The sequence below is a fragment of the Ursus arctos genome, unplaced genomic scaffold, assembly GCF_023065955.2.
Source record: "Ursus arctos isolate Adak ecotype North America unplaced genomic scaffold, UrsArc2.0 scaffold_22, whole genome shotgun sequence".
NCBI lineage: Eukaryota > Metazoa > Chordata > Mammalia > Carnivora > Ursidae > Ursus > Ursus arctos.
In genome coordinates, this window is record NW_026622897.1 from 56,275,136 (window position 1) to 56,291,935 (window position 16,800).

The window sequence follows — 16,800 nt, forward strand, 5'->3', positions numbered from 1 at the left end:
AGATCCATTCTCTTCCTAGAATACCACTAGCCATTTAGAATCCTGTGTCTTCAGCCAATTACTATTCCAATAAATGCCCATAAGTAACCTTCTAAAGTAGAGTAATTGTTCTAAACTCCTGGCTTCAAGACATCTATTGGCTGCTCCCTGTGTAAAGGATGGAGTCTAAGTGTGAAGTTGTGATCAAGGCTCTTCACCAGGGGCGCCTGGGTGGCTCAGTTGTTAAGCATCTGCCTTCGGCTCAGGGCGTGATCCCGGAGTTCTGGGATCGAGCCCCAGGTCAGGCTCTTCCGCTGGGAGCCTGCTTCTTCCTCTCTCACTCCCCCTGTTTGTGTTCCCTCTCTCGCTGGCTGCCTCTCTCTGTCAAATAAATAAAATCTTAAAAAAGAAAAAAAAAAAGGCTCTTCACCAACAGGAAAATCTGCCTGTGCAGCCCCTCCCCTGCCCCTTTCAGTGTTTTCTGTCCATCAGCTACCCTGGGCTGGAAACGTCTCAAGAATGCAAACATTTTTCATGGTGATTCCCCTTTTCGTTCTTGACCTTATGTTGAATGACTCAATCGCAAATTCAAGCACCATCTTGTAACTGCCTTCGTGGCCCCCCCCCCCGTTTTCCTTCTTGCATTCATAACCATCTGTTTATAGGGAAAGAACCTACAACAATATTTTTGGTTGTTGGAAACATGTATCTTTTAATTAAAGTGTCACTCACTGAGGGCAGAGAATATATTCTATTTACCTTTGTATGTGTCTTATTATTTGCATGTTCCAAGAAGACAGAGTGTAAGATATGCCAAAATCTCCTAGTGTCTTCACAAAGAATATTTCAAGAAAATCTGTGTTTTCTTCTGTCTGTGAATAGGAGATGAGGTCCTGGAAGGTCTCCCCAGGCATGACTGCATTAAACCACACGGCTGTCAGCCACACGGTCTTCCGCTTACTGGGCATCCCTGGGCTAGAAGACCAGCACAGGTGGATTTCCATCCCCTTCTTCATTTCCTATGTCATCGCCCTGCTTGGGAACAGCCTGCTCGTGGGCATTATCCTCACCAAGCGCAGCCTCCGTGAACCCATGTACCTCTTCCTCTGCATGCTGGCCGCGGCAGATGTTGTCCTCTCCACCTGCATAGTTCCCCAGGCCTTGGCCATCTTCTGGTTCCGTGCTGGGGAGATCTCCCTGGATTGCTGCATCACTCAGGTTTTTTTCTACTCTTCCACCTTCATCTCTGAGTCAGGGGTCTTGCTGGTGATGGCGTTTGACCGCTACGTTGCCATATGCTACCCACTGAGATACACCACTATTCTTACACGTGCTCTGATCGGGAAAGCTGGGCTGACCATCTTCCTGAGAAGTTATTGTACAATTTTCCCCATAACATTTCTTTTGAAAAGATTGACTTTCTGCCAAAATAATATTATCCCACACACCTTTTGTGAACACATTGGTTTGGCCAAATATGCTTGTAACGACATTCGTGTGAACATCTGGTATGGACTTTTTGTCATCATGTCGACAGTGGTCTTAGACGTCCTGTTAATTTTTGTTTCCTATGTGCTGATTCTCCGTGCTGTCTTCCACATGCCTTCCCGAGAGGCTCGCCACAAAGCTCTTAACACATGTGGCTCCCATGTCTGCATCATCGTCCTCTTTTATGGGCCTGCGATCTTTACAAGTCTTACTCAGCGGTTTGGACGCCACATTCCACCTCATACCCACATCTTATTGGCTAATGTCTGCATTCTGGTTCCACCTATGGTGAATCCCATTATTTATGGCATTAAGACCAAGCAAATCTGGGAGCAGGCGGCTCACGTATTTTTTCCAAAGCAGAAATAACATTGGCAGAGAAGAAGATTTTCCAGGATCTCTAGCTATCAATGAAAGTGTAGTGAAATTAGTGCATGGCGTGGGTCGACTGAAACAGTAGGAAAAACTCAGTAAATTTAATTTCTGGAGGAAATTGATCATGGAGTTTGCAGGAGTTATATTTTCGATTGGCAAAATAACCTCAGAGAGCTTTGTCATGTCTGACTGGGCAAACTACCGTCTGCAAGAACCTGGACAGCATGAATTTTTTTCCTGAAGTTCTGTCCTTTTAAACAATAGCCTGATTGTTGGAAATATACCAATAAGAACAGTACTCTCTTCTGGGAATTTGCTCAACTATTCCTCGCTGAGTTTTGCAATTCTGAGACATCTTGTGATATCTGGACAAAAAGATACAAACCTTCATTCCTGTATGTCCTTCATTTTGGCTAAATGACATTCTTAGAATCAGGGCTTCCTAGGCTTCACTGTTATTTCTAGTATAATTTATATCCTGCCATCACGTGTGCTTCTTATAGGAGAATGTAAATGAATTGCATGTTCCATATTTTACAGAATAATATCTGAGAAACCTGAGGCTGATTAGTCTTGTGTTGGGTTAAGACTCCTGTGGTTTCTGAGGGGTGGTGTGTGGCTGGGGAGAAGCTGAGGAAGGGGAACTCCCCCAAATCTTAGAATCAGGCCACGTTCTTCAATGATTCCTTCCTCAGTGGGGCATTCAGGGCCTTCGATGACCTGATTCCTGACCTTTATAGCAACACTTCCCATATCACCTTCCAAGAGGACCGAGTGTGAGACGCACCAGGCCATTAACGCCTCACCTTTCCAAGATGATGCCACGCTTTCCATGGCCCTGCTCTGCATTGGGATAACCTCCATCAGCTCGTGGAAAACTCCTATTCCTCCTTCCACACCCACTTCTCATCTCTTCCCCATGACTCTCTGCAACCACAGCTCCTCCCAGTGTGCTCTTTAGTTGATACTTCTCTGAGAGAAATAGCCTTTTTGCCATATTTCTCTCTCTTGCTGTATATACATACTATTGACCATACTGCATCTAAGATTCTGTAACCTATTTTTCTTACTCGATAACACATTACTGGCATTGATCATTTCGAATATATGTAGACCTACACAATACATTTCTTTTTTTATAGCGAAATTATTAATTTGAATTATTATAATCAGATTTATAATCATCTGAATTATGACTATAACTTTTGAGAAGACCCATAAAGTATTCATGGCTTTGGTCTTTTTAAAAATTTTTTTATTTTAATGTTTTTTATTATATTATGTTAGTCACCATACAGTACATCCCTGGTTTCTGATGTAAAGTTCGATGATTAGAAAATGGGCAGAAGATATGTACACAATACATTTCTACATATCATTGTATTTCATTGCAGGGTTTTACCATAGTGATTTTCATCAAGCTGGCTTTTTCCTAAGCCATTTTTCTATGGCTTTATGATTGTTTCTTTACAAGTTTATGGCTCAATTTTACTTGTTTCCTAAGTGCACAGCCCATTTTATTTTCCAAATCAATTATTTTTAAGGGTCATATTTAATACAAGATGTGGAGTAAGACAATGTAAGACAATTGGAAAGTAACAAAAACATAAAGAATAACTTCAATCAGGTGAAAATGACTGATAACTTTTTTGGTGTAATGCCCTATATTCTTTGTTCCATGTGTATATATTTTCATATTTGATATGAAAATATGTACAAAATCTTGACTTTTACTCTATATGATACATTTAATCACTATATGATACATTTAATCATTAAAAACTTAAAATGATTATAATTTCTAATGTTTGCATAATATTCTGCAGTAATATTTTCAATATTATTGAGTGTTTAAGCTTTTCCCTATGTTAATATTATAAATAAGTCTGCTACGAACATCTTTTTCAGAAAGTTCTGAGTTTTCAACTTCTATTTTAATAATAGATTCCTCGAATTTGACCCCCCGATTTTAAAAAAATAATTTTTTATTCAGTGTTGTATTAGTTTCAGATGGACAATGTATGATTCAACAATTCTACACATTACTCAGTGCTCATCACGATAAGTGTCCTCTTAATCCCCATCACCTATTTCACCCATCCCCCCACCCACCTCCCCTCTGGCAACCCCTAGTTTGTTCTCTGTATTTAAGAGTCTGTCTTTTTGTTTGTTTTGTTTCTTAAATCCCACATATGAGTATTTGCCTTTCATCATATGGTATTTGTCTTTTTTGGATGGACTTATTTCACTTAGTGTTATACCTTCTAGATCCATCTATGTTGTTGCAAATGGCAAGATGTCCTTCTTTCTCATGGGTGAACAATATCCCCGTGTGTGTGTGTGTGTGTATGTGTATGTGTGTGTATAGATTATCTGACATCGTCTTTATTCATTCATTCCAATGATCATTTAGGTTGTTTCCATATCTTGGCTACTGTGAGTGCACGGGCATGCATGTATCTCTTTAATACCCTGTTTTCATTTCTTTTGGGTATACACCCAGAAATGGAATTGCTGGATCACATAGTAGATCTATTTTTAATTTTTTGAGAAACCTCCATGTTGTTTTCCATAGAGGCCGAACAAATATACATTCCCACCAATACTGTACAGTGCTCCCTTTTCTCCACGTCCTTGCCAACACTTGTTATCTCTTGTCTTTTTTTATAATAATTTTTTATTATGTTATGTTAGTCACAGTACAGTATATCCTCAGTTTTTGATGTAAAGTTCCATGATTCATTATTTGCATATAACACCCAGTGCACCATGCAATACGTGCCCTCCTTCCTACCCATCACCAGCCTATCCCAATCCCCCACTCCCCTCCCCTCTGAAGCCCTCAGTTTGTTTCCCAGAGTCCATAGTCTCTCATGGTTCATTCCCCCTTCTGTTTACCCCCACTTCATTCTTCCCTTCCTTCTCCTACCAATCTTCCTATTTCTTATGTTCCATAGATGAGAGAAATCATATGATAATTGTCTTTCTCTGCTTGACTTATTTCACTTAGCATAATTTCCTCCAGTCCCATCCATGCTGCTGCAAATGTTGTGTAATCGTTCTTTTTGATGGCTGAGTAATATTCCATTGTATATATGGACCACATCTTCTTAATCCAGTCATCTGTTGAAGGGCATCTCGGCTCCTTCCACGAATTAGCTATTGTGGACAATGCTGCTATGAACACTGGGGTGCATATGGCCCTTCTCTTCACTATGTCTGTATCTTTGGGGTAAGTACCCAGTAGTGCAATGGCTGGATCCTAGGGTAGCTCAATTTTTAACTTTTTAAGGGACTTCTGCACTGTTTTCCAAAGTGGCTGTACCAACTTGCATTTCCTCCAGCAGTGTAAGACGGATCCCTTTTCTCCACATCCTCTCCTTGATGACAGCCATTCTAACAAGTATGAGGTGGTTGCTCATGTGGTTTTGATTTGCATTTCTCTGACAGGTAGTGATTTGGGGCATCTTTTCATGAACCTGTTGGCCATTTGGATGTCTTCTTTCAAAAATGTCTATTTCCTCTGCTCATTTCTCAATTGGATTGTTGTTGTTATTGAGTTGTATTTCTTTCTTTCTTTTTTTTAAATGATTTTTTATTATATTATTTAGTCACCATACAGTACATCCCCGGTTTCCGATGTAAAGTTCGATGATTCATTAGTTGCGTATAACACCCAGTGCACCATGCAATACATTGTATTTCTTTATATATTTTGGGTATTAACCCCTTTTCTGACATATGGCTTGCAAAACTTTTCTCCCATTCTGCAGGTTGCCTTTTCATTTTGCTAACTGCTTTTGTTGTGCAGAAGCTTTTATGACTGATATAACCACATATGTTCATTTTTTCTTTTGTTGTTTGTGCTTTAGGTGACTTATTCAGAAAACCATTGCCAAGACCAATGTCAAGGAGCTGCTTCCCTTTTTCTTCTAAGAGTTTTATGGTATCAAGTCAGATGTTTAAGTCTTCAATTCATTTTCAATTAATTTTTGTGAGTGGTTTAAGATAGTGATTTAATGTCACAGTTCTGCATGTTTTTACCCAGTTTACATTAGAAGTAACAGACATCTTCCTTAGTTAAGAATTTATTAAAGTAATCCACAGATGCAATGCAATCCCTATCAAAATTCCAATGGTGTTTTTCACAGAAATAGAACGAACAATCCTAAACTTTGTATGGAACCAGAAAAGACCCTAAATAGCCAAAAAAAAAAAAAAAAACTTGAGAAAGAATAAAGGTAGAGGCATCACAAGGCCTGATTTCAAACTTCAACATGAATCAAAACAGTATAGTATTCTCATGAAAACAGATGCATTGATGAATGGAACAGAATAGAGAGCCCAGAAAAAACCCCACACTTACATGGTCAGTTAATTCATGATAGAGGTGCCAAGAATATACAACGGGGGAAAAGACAGTCTCTTCAATGAATGGTGTTGGTATTATAAGAAACAACATAAACATATTATAAATTCGCCATCTGCTCAGAATAAAAACTCAGCAAGTTGAAATAGAAGGGAATTTCCTTAACCTGATAATTAGCATCTGTGTAAAATCAACCAATAACATCATATTGAAATGTGAAATTAAATGCTTTTCTCTCAAATCAGGGTTGGAGAGCGCTAATGATGTGACCCAGTTGAATGAGGCAGAAAGGGTGTTGTTGAAAGGACGGCTCTCTGTCCACACTCCCTGGAGGAACTGTTGTCCCCGAGGGCCTCGGGCAAATGCATAAATTCTGAGCTTCCTGGCTCCCATCACTCAGAATGCCACATTGGGACTCATCCCATGTTAGCCCTTGAGAATGCCATTTGAAGCAAGTGAGTGAAATTTTATTGCCGAGGGGTAAAACTTCAGGGGGGAAGACCTGCTCCTGACTAGATGTTATGGGGCTTAAAATAGATTAAGAATGTTAGGACCTTTTTTTAGAGTGACATAGACCCAATTGGAGAGAATAGAGCAGTTGTGTCCTGGAGCCCTTTACACAGATTCACAAAATATGAAATTTGTGCAATTGTGTGTACTTCCTTGACTCCATTTTCAGTGACATGTTAGTAGCTTGAAATGGGCCATGGTGGGAATATACACATCACGGAAATTGGCAAACACTATAGTTAAGCTTTGTTTGTAAATATTTATTTGTATGTATGTATGCCTGTATGTATGTATTTACTGGGAAGTCAGGGTACCAGCACACCACAGGACCTGAGTCACCATTATGGAAAATCCCAGTAGAATGGAAAATGCTATCATGGAGGGGAGAATGAGGCAAGTCTGGGCTTGAGGGACTCTTTGACCCTGATTGTGCCAACAAGCCCTGACTTCCTAGAGGTAAATTGGCCCCAGATCTTGACTACTATAAATATTTAAGGTATTTATAAGAGCTTATGCATGACTTCACAGCCATCCAGTATTTGTCATTGGTTGTTTTATTAAATGTTTTGAGGATTTATGCTGTGTTTCACTGTGTTAGGTTCTGGAAGTGCACACAGGGAGAAGACACTGTTCAGACCACAGAAAGTTTCACAATCAATTGGGGAATCATTGCTAGGAATCAGATGTGCTCCTAGCTACAACATGGGTACCCCGATAGTAGCCTGTTGTGGAAGTAGGGAACGGAGTAACTTTAGGGGATATATGTCACGCAGGTGGTAAGAAGTGTCCCAGGTAGGGGTGACTCTCTCTGAAGAACAAAGCAGGAAGATTGAGATGACTTCTCTAAGATGCTGGAGGCATCTGGACCAAGGTTGTGAAAACCTTCATGAAGTATTTGAGAAGCTTCTTAGAATGACCTGACATTAGACAACCAACCACTCTCGCACACGCAAGTTCACCTGCGGACCAGACCTGAATCCCTGATTCTTCAGCTCTATTCTGTGCTTCCCATCAGAAAGATTCTCTTTGCTGCTCCTTTCGCCTGTTGACGTTACAGTGTCTTCAAGGGGAACTTCGGATATGCACCCATACTTTCAACTTCACAAATACAGAACGCTCCCCTTCTCTTTTCATATTAGTTTTGTTTTGTGCAACGAAGATATTAAGTTCATTTTCTTTAGTTGTATAAATATCTATCTGTTTTTGTGATTCGGATCTCATTTAGAGGACAAACTGTCTTTTTCATTCTTCTACATAACATAGCTCCTGCCATCCTCTGAATTGAATGGTTTAGAAAGGCACTAAAACTGATGATGATATAAAAAAAATCTTTGAATGTAATTTGTATTTTCTTCTGTCTCTGCACACAGGTGGTGGAGTACCGGTGGTCTCCCCAGGCATGACCACCTTAAACCACATGGCTGTCAGCCACACGGTCTTCCGCTTACTGGGCATCCCCGGGCTAGAAGACCAGCACAGGTGGATTTCCATCCCCTTCTTCATTTCCTATGTCATCACCCTGCTTGGGAACAGCCTGCTCGTCTGCATTATCCTCACCAAGCGCAGCCTCCGTGAACCCATGTACCTCTTCCTCTGCATGCTGGCCGCGGCAGACGTTGTCCTCTCCACCTGCACAGTACCTCAGGCCTTGGCCATCTTCTGGTTCCGTGCTGGGGAGATCTCCCTGGATCGCTGCATCACTCAGGTATTTTTTCTCTCTTCCACTTTTATCTCTGAGTCAGGGATCTTGCTGGTGATGGCGTTTGACCGCTACGTTGCCATACGCTACCCACTGAGATACACCACTATTCTTACACGTGCTCTGATTGGGAAAATTGGAGTGACCATCTTTCTGAGAAGTTATGGTACAGTTTTCCCCGTAATATTTCTTCTGAGAAGGTTGACTTTCTGCAGAAGTAACATCCTCCCAAACACAGCATGTAAGCACATTGTCTTGGCCCGTGCTTCCTGTAATGACATTCGAGTGAACGTCTGGTATGGGATTTTTGTCCTAGTGTTCACACTGGTCTTAGATAGTGTGCTAATTTTTATTTCCTATGTGTTGATTCTCCGTGCTGTCTTCCACATCCCATCCCGAGATGCTCGTCGCAAAGCTCTCAATACTTGTGGCTCCCACGTCTGTGTCATCATCCTCTTTTATGGACCTGGGATCTTCTCTGTCCTCACTCAGCGGTTTGGACATCACATCTCACTCCACATCCATGTCCTGCTGGCCAATGCCTACAGTCTGGCTCCACCTATGTTGAATCCCATCATTTACGGAATCAGGACTAAACAGATCAGGGACCGGGTGGCTCATGTGTTGTTTACCATGCAGAAAGGAATGTGAGGATGGAAGCTAATGTTGCACTTTTCTCAGTAATTCTCTCCATGCATGAGGTGAACTTAAGCATCAGGATGTGGAAATGTACAGCTGAGAAACTAGTTAAATGACCCCCAGGTATTGGTGTCACTACAGCAATTACATCAGAACAATTTTGGTTCATGTTTCTTCTAATGCCTCTATCTAATGTCATTAGATAATCAGAGACTTTTGGTGCCTAGTTTTTTATTCATAGAGTGGAGAGCTAGATCACTTTACTTCTTGTCACGTAGACCTCTATAACCAAATACTGACCAATGGAATAATATAAACCAGAGACAGTAGCTCTTCCTGGAGAGTTGCTGAAATATCCTCTTCTGATATGTTTTCAGCTTTGAGTAGCTGTACGTGAGTTTTATTCCTCATACGAACATTTCTTTTTCCATCCTTTTCAATGTCTTCTGCATATGAAAATTTTTGCTTCTCACATGAATTATTACCAAAAAATCACCTGTAGCTTATAATTTCAACATAAATTATATGAAAATGTGAATATACTTTACTTCTCTTTCCTGGAACTCAAAAGGAGCATAAATTTATTATTTCTATGTTCACGACATTTTTATTCACACTATTGATTGTTTGGAAATAAATATTTAACAATTGTCCACTGCTTAGCTAAAAAAGATATATATGATATATAAGCAATTATTAACCAAAAATAATGGTGAAGCATAAGATGTTTTCTAAAGAGTAACACTGCCTAAATTAATGATAGCTGTGTATTTTGTGCAATCCAGTAGCACAGAGAGAAATAAATGCACCTGGTGGGTCTTGTCCTTGGTGATGGAACCATGCTCTAAATATGTTTGTAGGAGAGAGAAGTATATTCCAGATCAGAAAGTTAAATATTATCCATTAAAATATATTTTCCCATACACAACTGATGAATTATTGAACACTACATCTGAAATTAATGATGTACTCTATGTTAGCTAATTGAATTTAAATAAAAACATAAAAATATATTTTCTTTTGCATGTATGCATCAATCTATGCTGAAACCATATGAACAATGAATATGTACAATTCATAAGATAGAGGTGAGTTTTGTAATAATTCTAGTTTGAATTTTCCACCATTTATTCAGTGAACATGATTTACACAAAAAAGACTAAGCGAAGAGTTTTTAAAAAAAGAGATATGGAGTGTGATACGCAAACAATGAATCATGGAACACTACAACAAAAACTAAGGATATACTGTATGGTAGCTAACATAACATAATAAAAAATTATTTAAAAAAAAAAGATATGGAGGCCACTCAGCTTTTCTGTTTTACAGACAATCCTCTATGAAGGTGTATTTGATATTTCTGTTTGTGCTCCTTACCACTTAAGATCTAATATTTTTAAAGATATTTTACTGCTTTTGAAATATGTCACACCACTGTATCAGGAAAATATAAAAATTCTACCTATAGAAACAAATAAACATGAAAAGAGGTATTATTGAACACCACTGATTAATATTCCCTTTTGTGTAGGAAAGCGAGAGATGAATTATCTTAAGTAGTGCTTATCTGAAGATATTTTAGTTTTGTCTTCATTTTTAATTTTTATTTATTTATTTTAAGTAATCTCTACACCCAATGTGAGACTTGAACTCATGACCCCAAGATCAAGAGTCACGTGCTCTTTTTTTTTTTTAAGATTTTATTTATTTATTTGACAGAGAGACAGCCAGCAAGAGAGGGAACACAAGCAGGGGGAGTGGGAGAGGAAGAAGCAGGCTCCCAGTGGAGGAGCCTGATGTGGGGCTCGATCCCAGAACACCAGGATCATGCCCTGAGCCGAAGGCAGACGCTTAACAACTGTGCCACCCAGGCACTCCTCACGTGCTCTTCTGACTGAGCCAGCCAGGCACCTCTTCATTTTTAAAAGGATAATTTATCAGTATAGAATTTTAGTTGGCAAAGATTTTTTTTCAGAACATTAAAAACTTCCTTCTATTGCCATCTTTCTCCTTTTATGTTTTGAATTCACCTGAAAACTTTATTGTTGCTCCTTTAAATGTATTGTGTTTTTTATCTCTGACTACTTTTGTGATTTTCTTTTGTCTTTGTGGTTTTTTTCAGAACATTTATTACCATGTGTCCGAGTGCAGTTTGCTTTGCATGTATGCTTCTTGAATATGTGGATTTATACCTTTCATCAGTTCTGGAAAGTTTCCGTCCATTATCTCCTTGAGCATTGTTGCTGCTCCATTTTCTCTCTTTTTTCTCCGTACATTAAAGTAGATATTTTCAGTGTCTCTACCATGTGTCTAATGCTCACTTATTATTATTTTTGCCATTATCTTTCCTTCCACCTACTTCAGTGTCTGTATTTGTATCCGTCTGTCTTCCAGTTCACTAATTCTGTTTTGCTCTGCCAAATCTACTGCTTAATTTATCCATTAAATGCTTATCAGATAATCATGTTTTTCAGTTCTGTAATATCCACTTAAATTTTTTTCCAGATTCTAATTCTCTGGATGAATTCTTCATACTCTCAAGTAACTTCATCATATTTTGCTCTCTTAGAGAGAATATTCATTAAATTTCTATAATCCTTGTCTGACAACCTTGTCTGATTACTGGGTCATCTGTCTGTTTGTTTGTTTGCTTTTCAGTTTTTTCCTTGTTCACTGATCATAACTGTTCTATGTATAGTACTTTTTAATTTTATGCTTGATGTTCTAGTAAAAACCGTACAGAAGCTGCAGATAATGGCTTCTTCCTTCAGAATGGTTTTCTCTCTCTCTGGTGTTATGATGAGGCCAGTAGCTGATCACCTCACTCAGGGAGGCCTGGGTCTGTGTCAAGGTCAGATTTCAGTGTTAGTCATACTTGTCTCCTGGGCTCTTATTCTTAGGACAGAACTCTTTAGAGATTTTAGTTCAGCTTCTGGAAGGTCTTCTTCTCCTCAGTCTTAAAAACTGTGAGAGTCAGTTCTTTCCTTCAGAGATCTTTTAGCTTAAGTCTTTAGGCTGTCCCTCATGCAGCCTCAAAATTTGCAAAATGACAGAAATGAGAGGTTAAGATATGGTTTAGTCAAGCCCCCTTCTCTGTTAGATCTCTTAGGAATCACTCTTAGGAATGTTAAGAGATTCAATACAGCCCTTTTAAAAATTTAATTTACTTAACAGATAGTGTCTTATTAGTTTCAGAGGTAGAATTTAGTGATTCATCAGCTGCATATAACACCCAGTGGTCATTCCATCAAGTGCCCTCCTTAATGCCCTTCACGCAGTTACCCCATCCCCCACCCCCTCCCCTCCAGTAAGCCTCAGTTTGTTTCCTATAGTTAAGAGTCTCTTACAGTTTGTCTCCCTCCCTGATTTCATCTTATTTTTCCTTCCTTTTCCCTTCATCTGTTTTGTTACTTAAGTTCCACATATGAGTGAGATCATATGATATTTGTTTTCTCTGGCTGACTTATTTTGCTTAGGGTAATACCCTCTAGTTCCGTCCACGTCTTTGCAAATGGCGAGATTTCATTCTTTTTGATGGCTGAATAATATTCCATTGTATATATATACCACATCTTCTTTATCCATTCGTCTGTCGATGGACATCTGGGCTCTTTCCATAGTTTGGCTACTGTGGACATTGCTGCTATAAACATTGGGGTGCGTGTGCCCCTTTGAATCACTGTTTGTATCCTTTGGATAAATATCTGGTAGAGCAATTGGTAGGTCATAGGGTAGCTATATTTTCAAATTTTGAGGAACCTCCATACTGACTTCCAGAGTGGCTGTACCCACTTTCATTGCCACCAACAGTGTCAGAGGGCTCCCCTTTCTCCACATCCTTGCCAACATCTGTTGTTTCTCAAGTCGTTAATTTTAGCCATTCTGACTGGTGTGAGGTGGTATCTTATTATGATTTGTTATTTGATTTGTTAATACAACCTTTCACATTTTTTTAAAAGGATTTTATTTATTTATTTATTTGAGAGAGAGAGAGTGAGCACAAGAAAGAGCAGACAGCACAAGTGGGGAGGGGGGGATTGAAGGGCAGAGGGAGAGGGAGAAGCAGACTCCCCACTGATCAGGGAGCCTCCTGTAGGGCTTGATCCCAGGACTCCGAGAACACGACCTGAGTTGAGGGCAGATGCTTAACTGACTGAACCACCCAGGCACCCCCAACATGGTCTTTTAGAATCTCTTGGCCTAGTTCCCTAGCATCTAGTGTAGCCATGGTACTCAGCAAATGTCCCATAGGAAAAAAACAGCTGTATGTTTGAAAACTCCAAAGTTTGACATTTTGATGGCAGTTCTGTATGGCCACTGGAAAGCTCTGTGGGTTTTGCTTTTTGCCAGGAGATGCCCTCCTTCTGGACCACGATTGACCCTTACTTAGCCCATGCCCAGAATTTTGAAATAGTTCCAGGGAAAAAGGTGGTTGACAATTGTCAGCTTGCTTTTGAAAGTCTCCCTGTTCCTTGAAGTTTTGCTTATCGAGTCTTTGTTGCTTTCCTGGCTCTCTGATGGCTTAATATGTGTTTTTTTGCAATTTAATTGTCTTTTTCTGGTTGTAACAATGGAGATATTATCATGCTGTATCTTACTATGTCATACCCAAAGCAAAAGGTTTAAGAGACTGCTTTGATAACACAAAAATAATAAACCAATAACATTTAGTATGAACAGAATAATATATTTATGCCTTTGGACCAGCAAGACATATTACTTCCACCATTTCCATCTGAATATAAAAAATGGCCACAGATTTTATTCATTATACCTAGTAAGTAAATCTTACGGATGAATATAATTTGAAACTGTTATTGTAAAACTGGAGATAGAGGTGGTCCGTTAGAGGAGAGGGGCATTTCTTGATACAAATAAAGGTCTCAGTTGTGGTTCCCCAAACCTAGAATCGTGCTTATGTTCTGTGATGGCCTCCTTTCAGGATTTTGTGTGAATCCTAGCTCCTCTCTAATTTCCAGATGGCTCTAAATTATTCTGACTCTACTCTGTCACTCGATCATGTCACATTTCGGGATTGCTGATTCTGTTTAGTGATGAACTGCTGCGAAGTTGCATGAACAATAATAGTACAGTGGTCATCAAGCAATCTGGGTTTGGCCACTTATTAAGTGTTTAATTTTGACTGGGTTATTTAATAGCTAAAAGCTTCAGTTCAAGTATAAAAGGATATGAAAATAGCTACATCACAGGGATTAACCTGCTAAATTGTAAAGCACTTAGCACCTGGCCCTACATGTAATTAATTCTCTATAAATCAGTTGGTTATATTGGCCTGAGGGAGATCAGGGAGGGCTGGACCAGAATGAAAGATTCGGTCATCACCTTCGGTTTGCACGGAGATGGTCACTGATTCCAAGTGTCAAGTGGTTGACAACCTTGAATGCACATGGAAACCACCCAGAGAGCTCTACAAAAGGTACGCTTGATGTTTAGAAAAGCAACACAGGCCCCGGATTCTGACTGAACTGTACAGAGCAGTGGCTGTCCGACTGTAGTATACATTGTAGCCCCGTGGAGGGTTTGTTCAACCGCACATGGCTGAGTGCTACCCCAAGAGTTTCTGCTCAGAAGACTAAGAATTCACCTTCTAACATGTCTAAGGTGATGCTGCTGGTACAGCTGCTGGAGAGAAGATTCAGGCACTTATGAATAGTCTCCTGCCAGCATAAGGACTCTTAGTAAGGTGATTTCGTCTGGGTAAGGATAATAATTGTACCCCTGCTAACCTCGTTAGAGATTTCACCAGTTTTCCTAAGCTCAGTGCTGAGGATGCGGATGGATTGATGAGAAATATTCTCAGACATGAAAAGTGGGTTTTGCATATAACACCCAGTGCTCCATGCAATACAGTGGGTATTAAGGAGGGCACGTATTACATGGAGCACTGGGTATTATACACAAACAATTAACATGGAACACTACATCAAAAACTAATGATGTACTGTGTGGTGACTAACACAACATAACATAACAAAATAAAATAAAATAAAATAAAAAAAATAAAAATAATTAAAAAAAAAGAAAAGTGGGTTTTGATAACAAGTGCAGCCATCTGCTTCAGACCACGAAGTGACTCGCCACTAGGTACACGTTTTTGTTTTGTCCAAACATGTTTCTGGAGGAAGAGGGTTGGGGCCACTAAGAAGAGACCCTAAAAAGGAGGACATAGGCAGTGGTTTCTATTCACAGAGAAAGTGACATGATTTGGTTCCTCTGTAGTAATAAGGAATGAAATATTTATAGTTTTTCACGTGGCATGGTGTATTATTTGCTGAGTTTTTTGTTTTTGTTTTAACTATCAAATTTCAGATTCTAGCCCATTTCTGACAGTTGCAACTCCCCCCCCCCCGTGAATCCTGATAATAAATGCTGGAGAGTTAATTATCATTCAGGTGTACACACTCAGAGGCTGTCCCAATTAAAAAAAAAAATCAGCACCAATCCTGGGCGGGCACTTTACTTAAGATTAAAAAGACCCAGGAAGCTCATTGGCTCCAGCCTGACCAATCATGTCCAGCTTCCAACTCTGACCAATCATGTCCTCTCACCCTCTATTTAAGTGAGACTTCCGCAGTCCACCAGGATGTGTATGCTGCGGGCTAAAGCAAGGGTTGGCTGTGAGTGGCAGGAGAGCAAGCCGGACCTTTCAAAGTTAGTTTCTCTTTTCTGCCAGTGTCTCTCTGCTTTTCTGTTTCTGCCTTCTTTGAGAGACCGGGAATCTCCTGCTGTCTGGCTGTGGGAAAGACAGGCAAGATGAATGAGACCCGCAGACTTAGTTCTGTTTATCTCACTAAATCACAAAATTTAGTTGCGACTTAGGCAGTAAACAGCACTTTCTTTCCTTTCACTAACGGAAGAGCGAAACTTGGTACCTAGTGGAGAGAAACGTTTTGAGCCGATCAGATACTAGAAGCTACCTCTTAGTCCAGGTGGAGCTCATTTTCCTGTCCAGGCTTCCTTTACTGTGCCCTTGTGGGCTTGTTGGAAAACCTGGGAAGAGCTCCGAAAGAACTCTCGAGGTTGATGCTAGCTATTGGTTGGGATGAGAGAATTAACCCCGCTTTTATTAGGAAGGGTATTTCTGACTCTTGGATTTACGGTCTTTTGCGATGCAAGGTTGCAGGAAGGACCTTCTTTAGTTGGTTCAAGCTTTGGTTCTAACTTTGGCATAATCTCTTCTTAAAGCTAACCTCCCCCGTCCTTGATAGGGTTACTCGCTGTTACCGTTCCTATTGTGGCTCAAAATACCCCATGTCGGAAGAAAGTTATGTCTGTAGCCCATTGTCCTCCTGGTGCCTTCAGCGGGTTTACTTTACAGCTACTTTCTGCCTCTCAAGCCAACCAAATCTTCAAGGAATGACTCATAAGGTGCAGAGCATTTTCTAGGACATTTGCCTTGTCTGAGATCCATTTTTAAAAAGCCTTTCTTCAGGACCCCAGGGCTGTTAGTCAAACATACCTTATCCTTTCTACCTTTCCTCTTAACCAGGTAACTTGAACCTGAGAAACACTTTGGTGTTAATTTAGCTTCTGATTCGTTTTTGTCTTGCTGGAATTGAGAGGCAGTCTCTAGGGGAATGGCTTTTACTGGGGGGTAGTCCTCCTCTTCCTGTTCAGCTCTCCCTTTCAAACTCCTGACTTCCTACCTACTTTCTTCTGGAAGCGCATGATCCCTCTTGGGTACTTTCTCGGCCGCTAGCCGTTCCAGTCCTTGAGATTC

The 16,800-nt window shown here is 40.0% G+C and overlaps 2 protein-coding genes across 2 annotated transcripts; both read left to right on the forward strand.

Annotated features, from left to right (window-relative positions):
• Positions 1 to 891: 891 nt before the first annotated feature.
• On the forward strand, positions 892 to 1,836 carry LOC113269454 (olfactory receptor 52B4-like). Its single transcript, XM_026518344.3, has one exon. The coding sequence runs from the start codon at positions 892 to 894 to the stop codon at positions 1,834 to 1,836; it is 945 nt and encodes a 314-aa protein (XP_026374129.3).
• A 6,284-nt stretch (positions 1,837 to 8,120) lies between these two features.
• On the forward strand, positions 8,121 to 9,071 carry LOC113269453 (olfactory receptor 52B4-like). The gene has a single exon (XM_026518343.2). It carries the CDS (start codon positions 8,121 to 8,123, stop codon positions 9,069 to 9,071), a length of 951 nt encoding a protein of 316 aa, XP_026374128.2.
• The last annotated feature ends 7,729 nt before the right edge of the window (positions 9,072 to 16,800 follow it).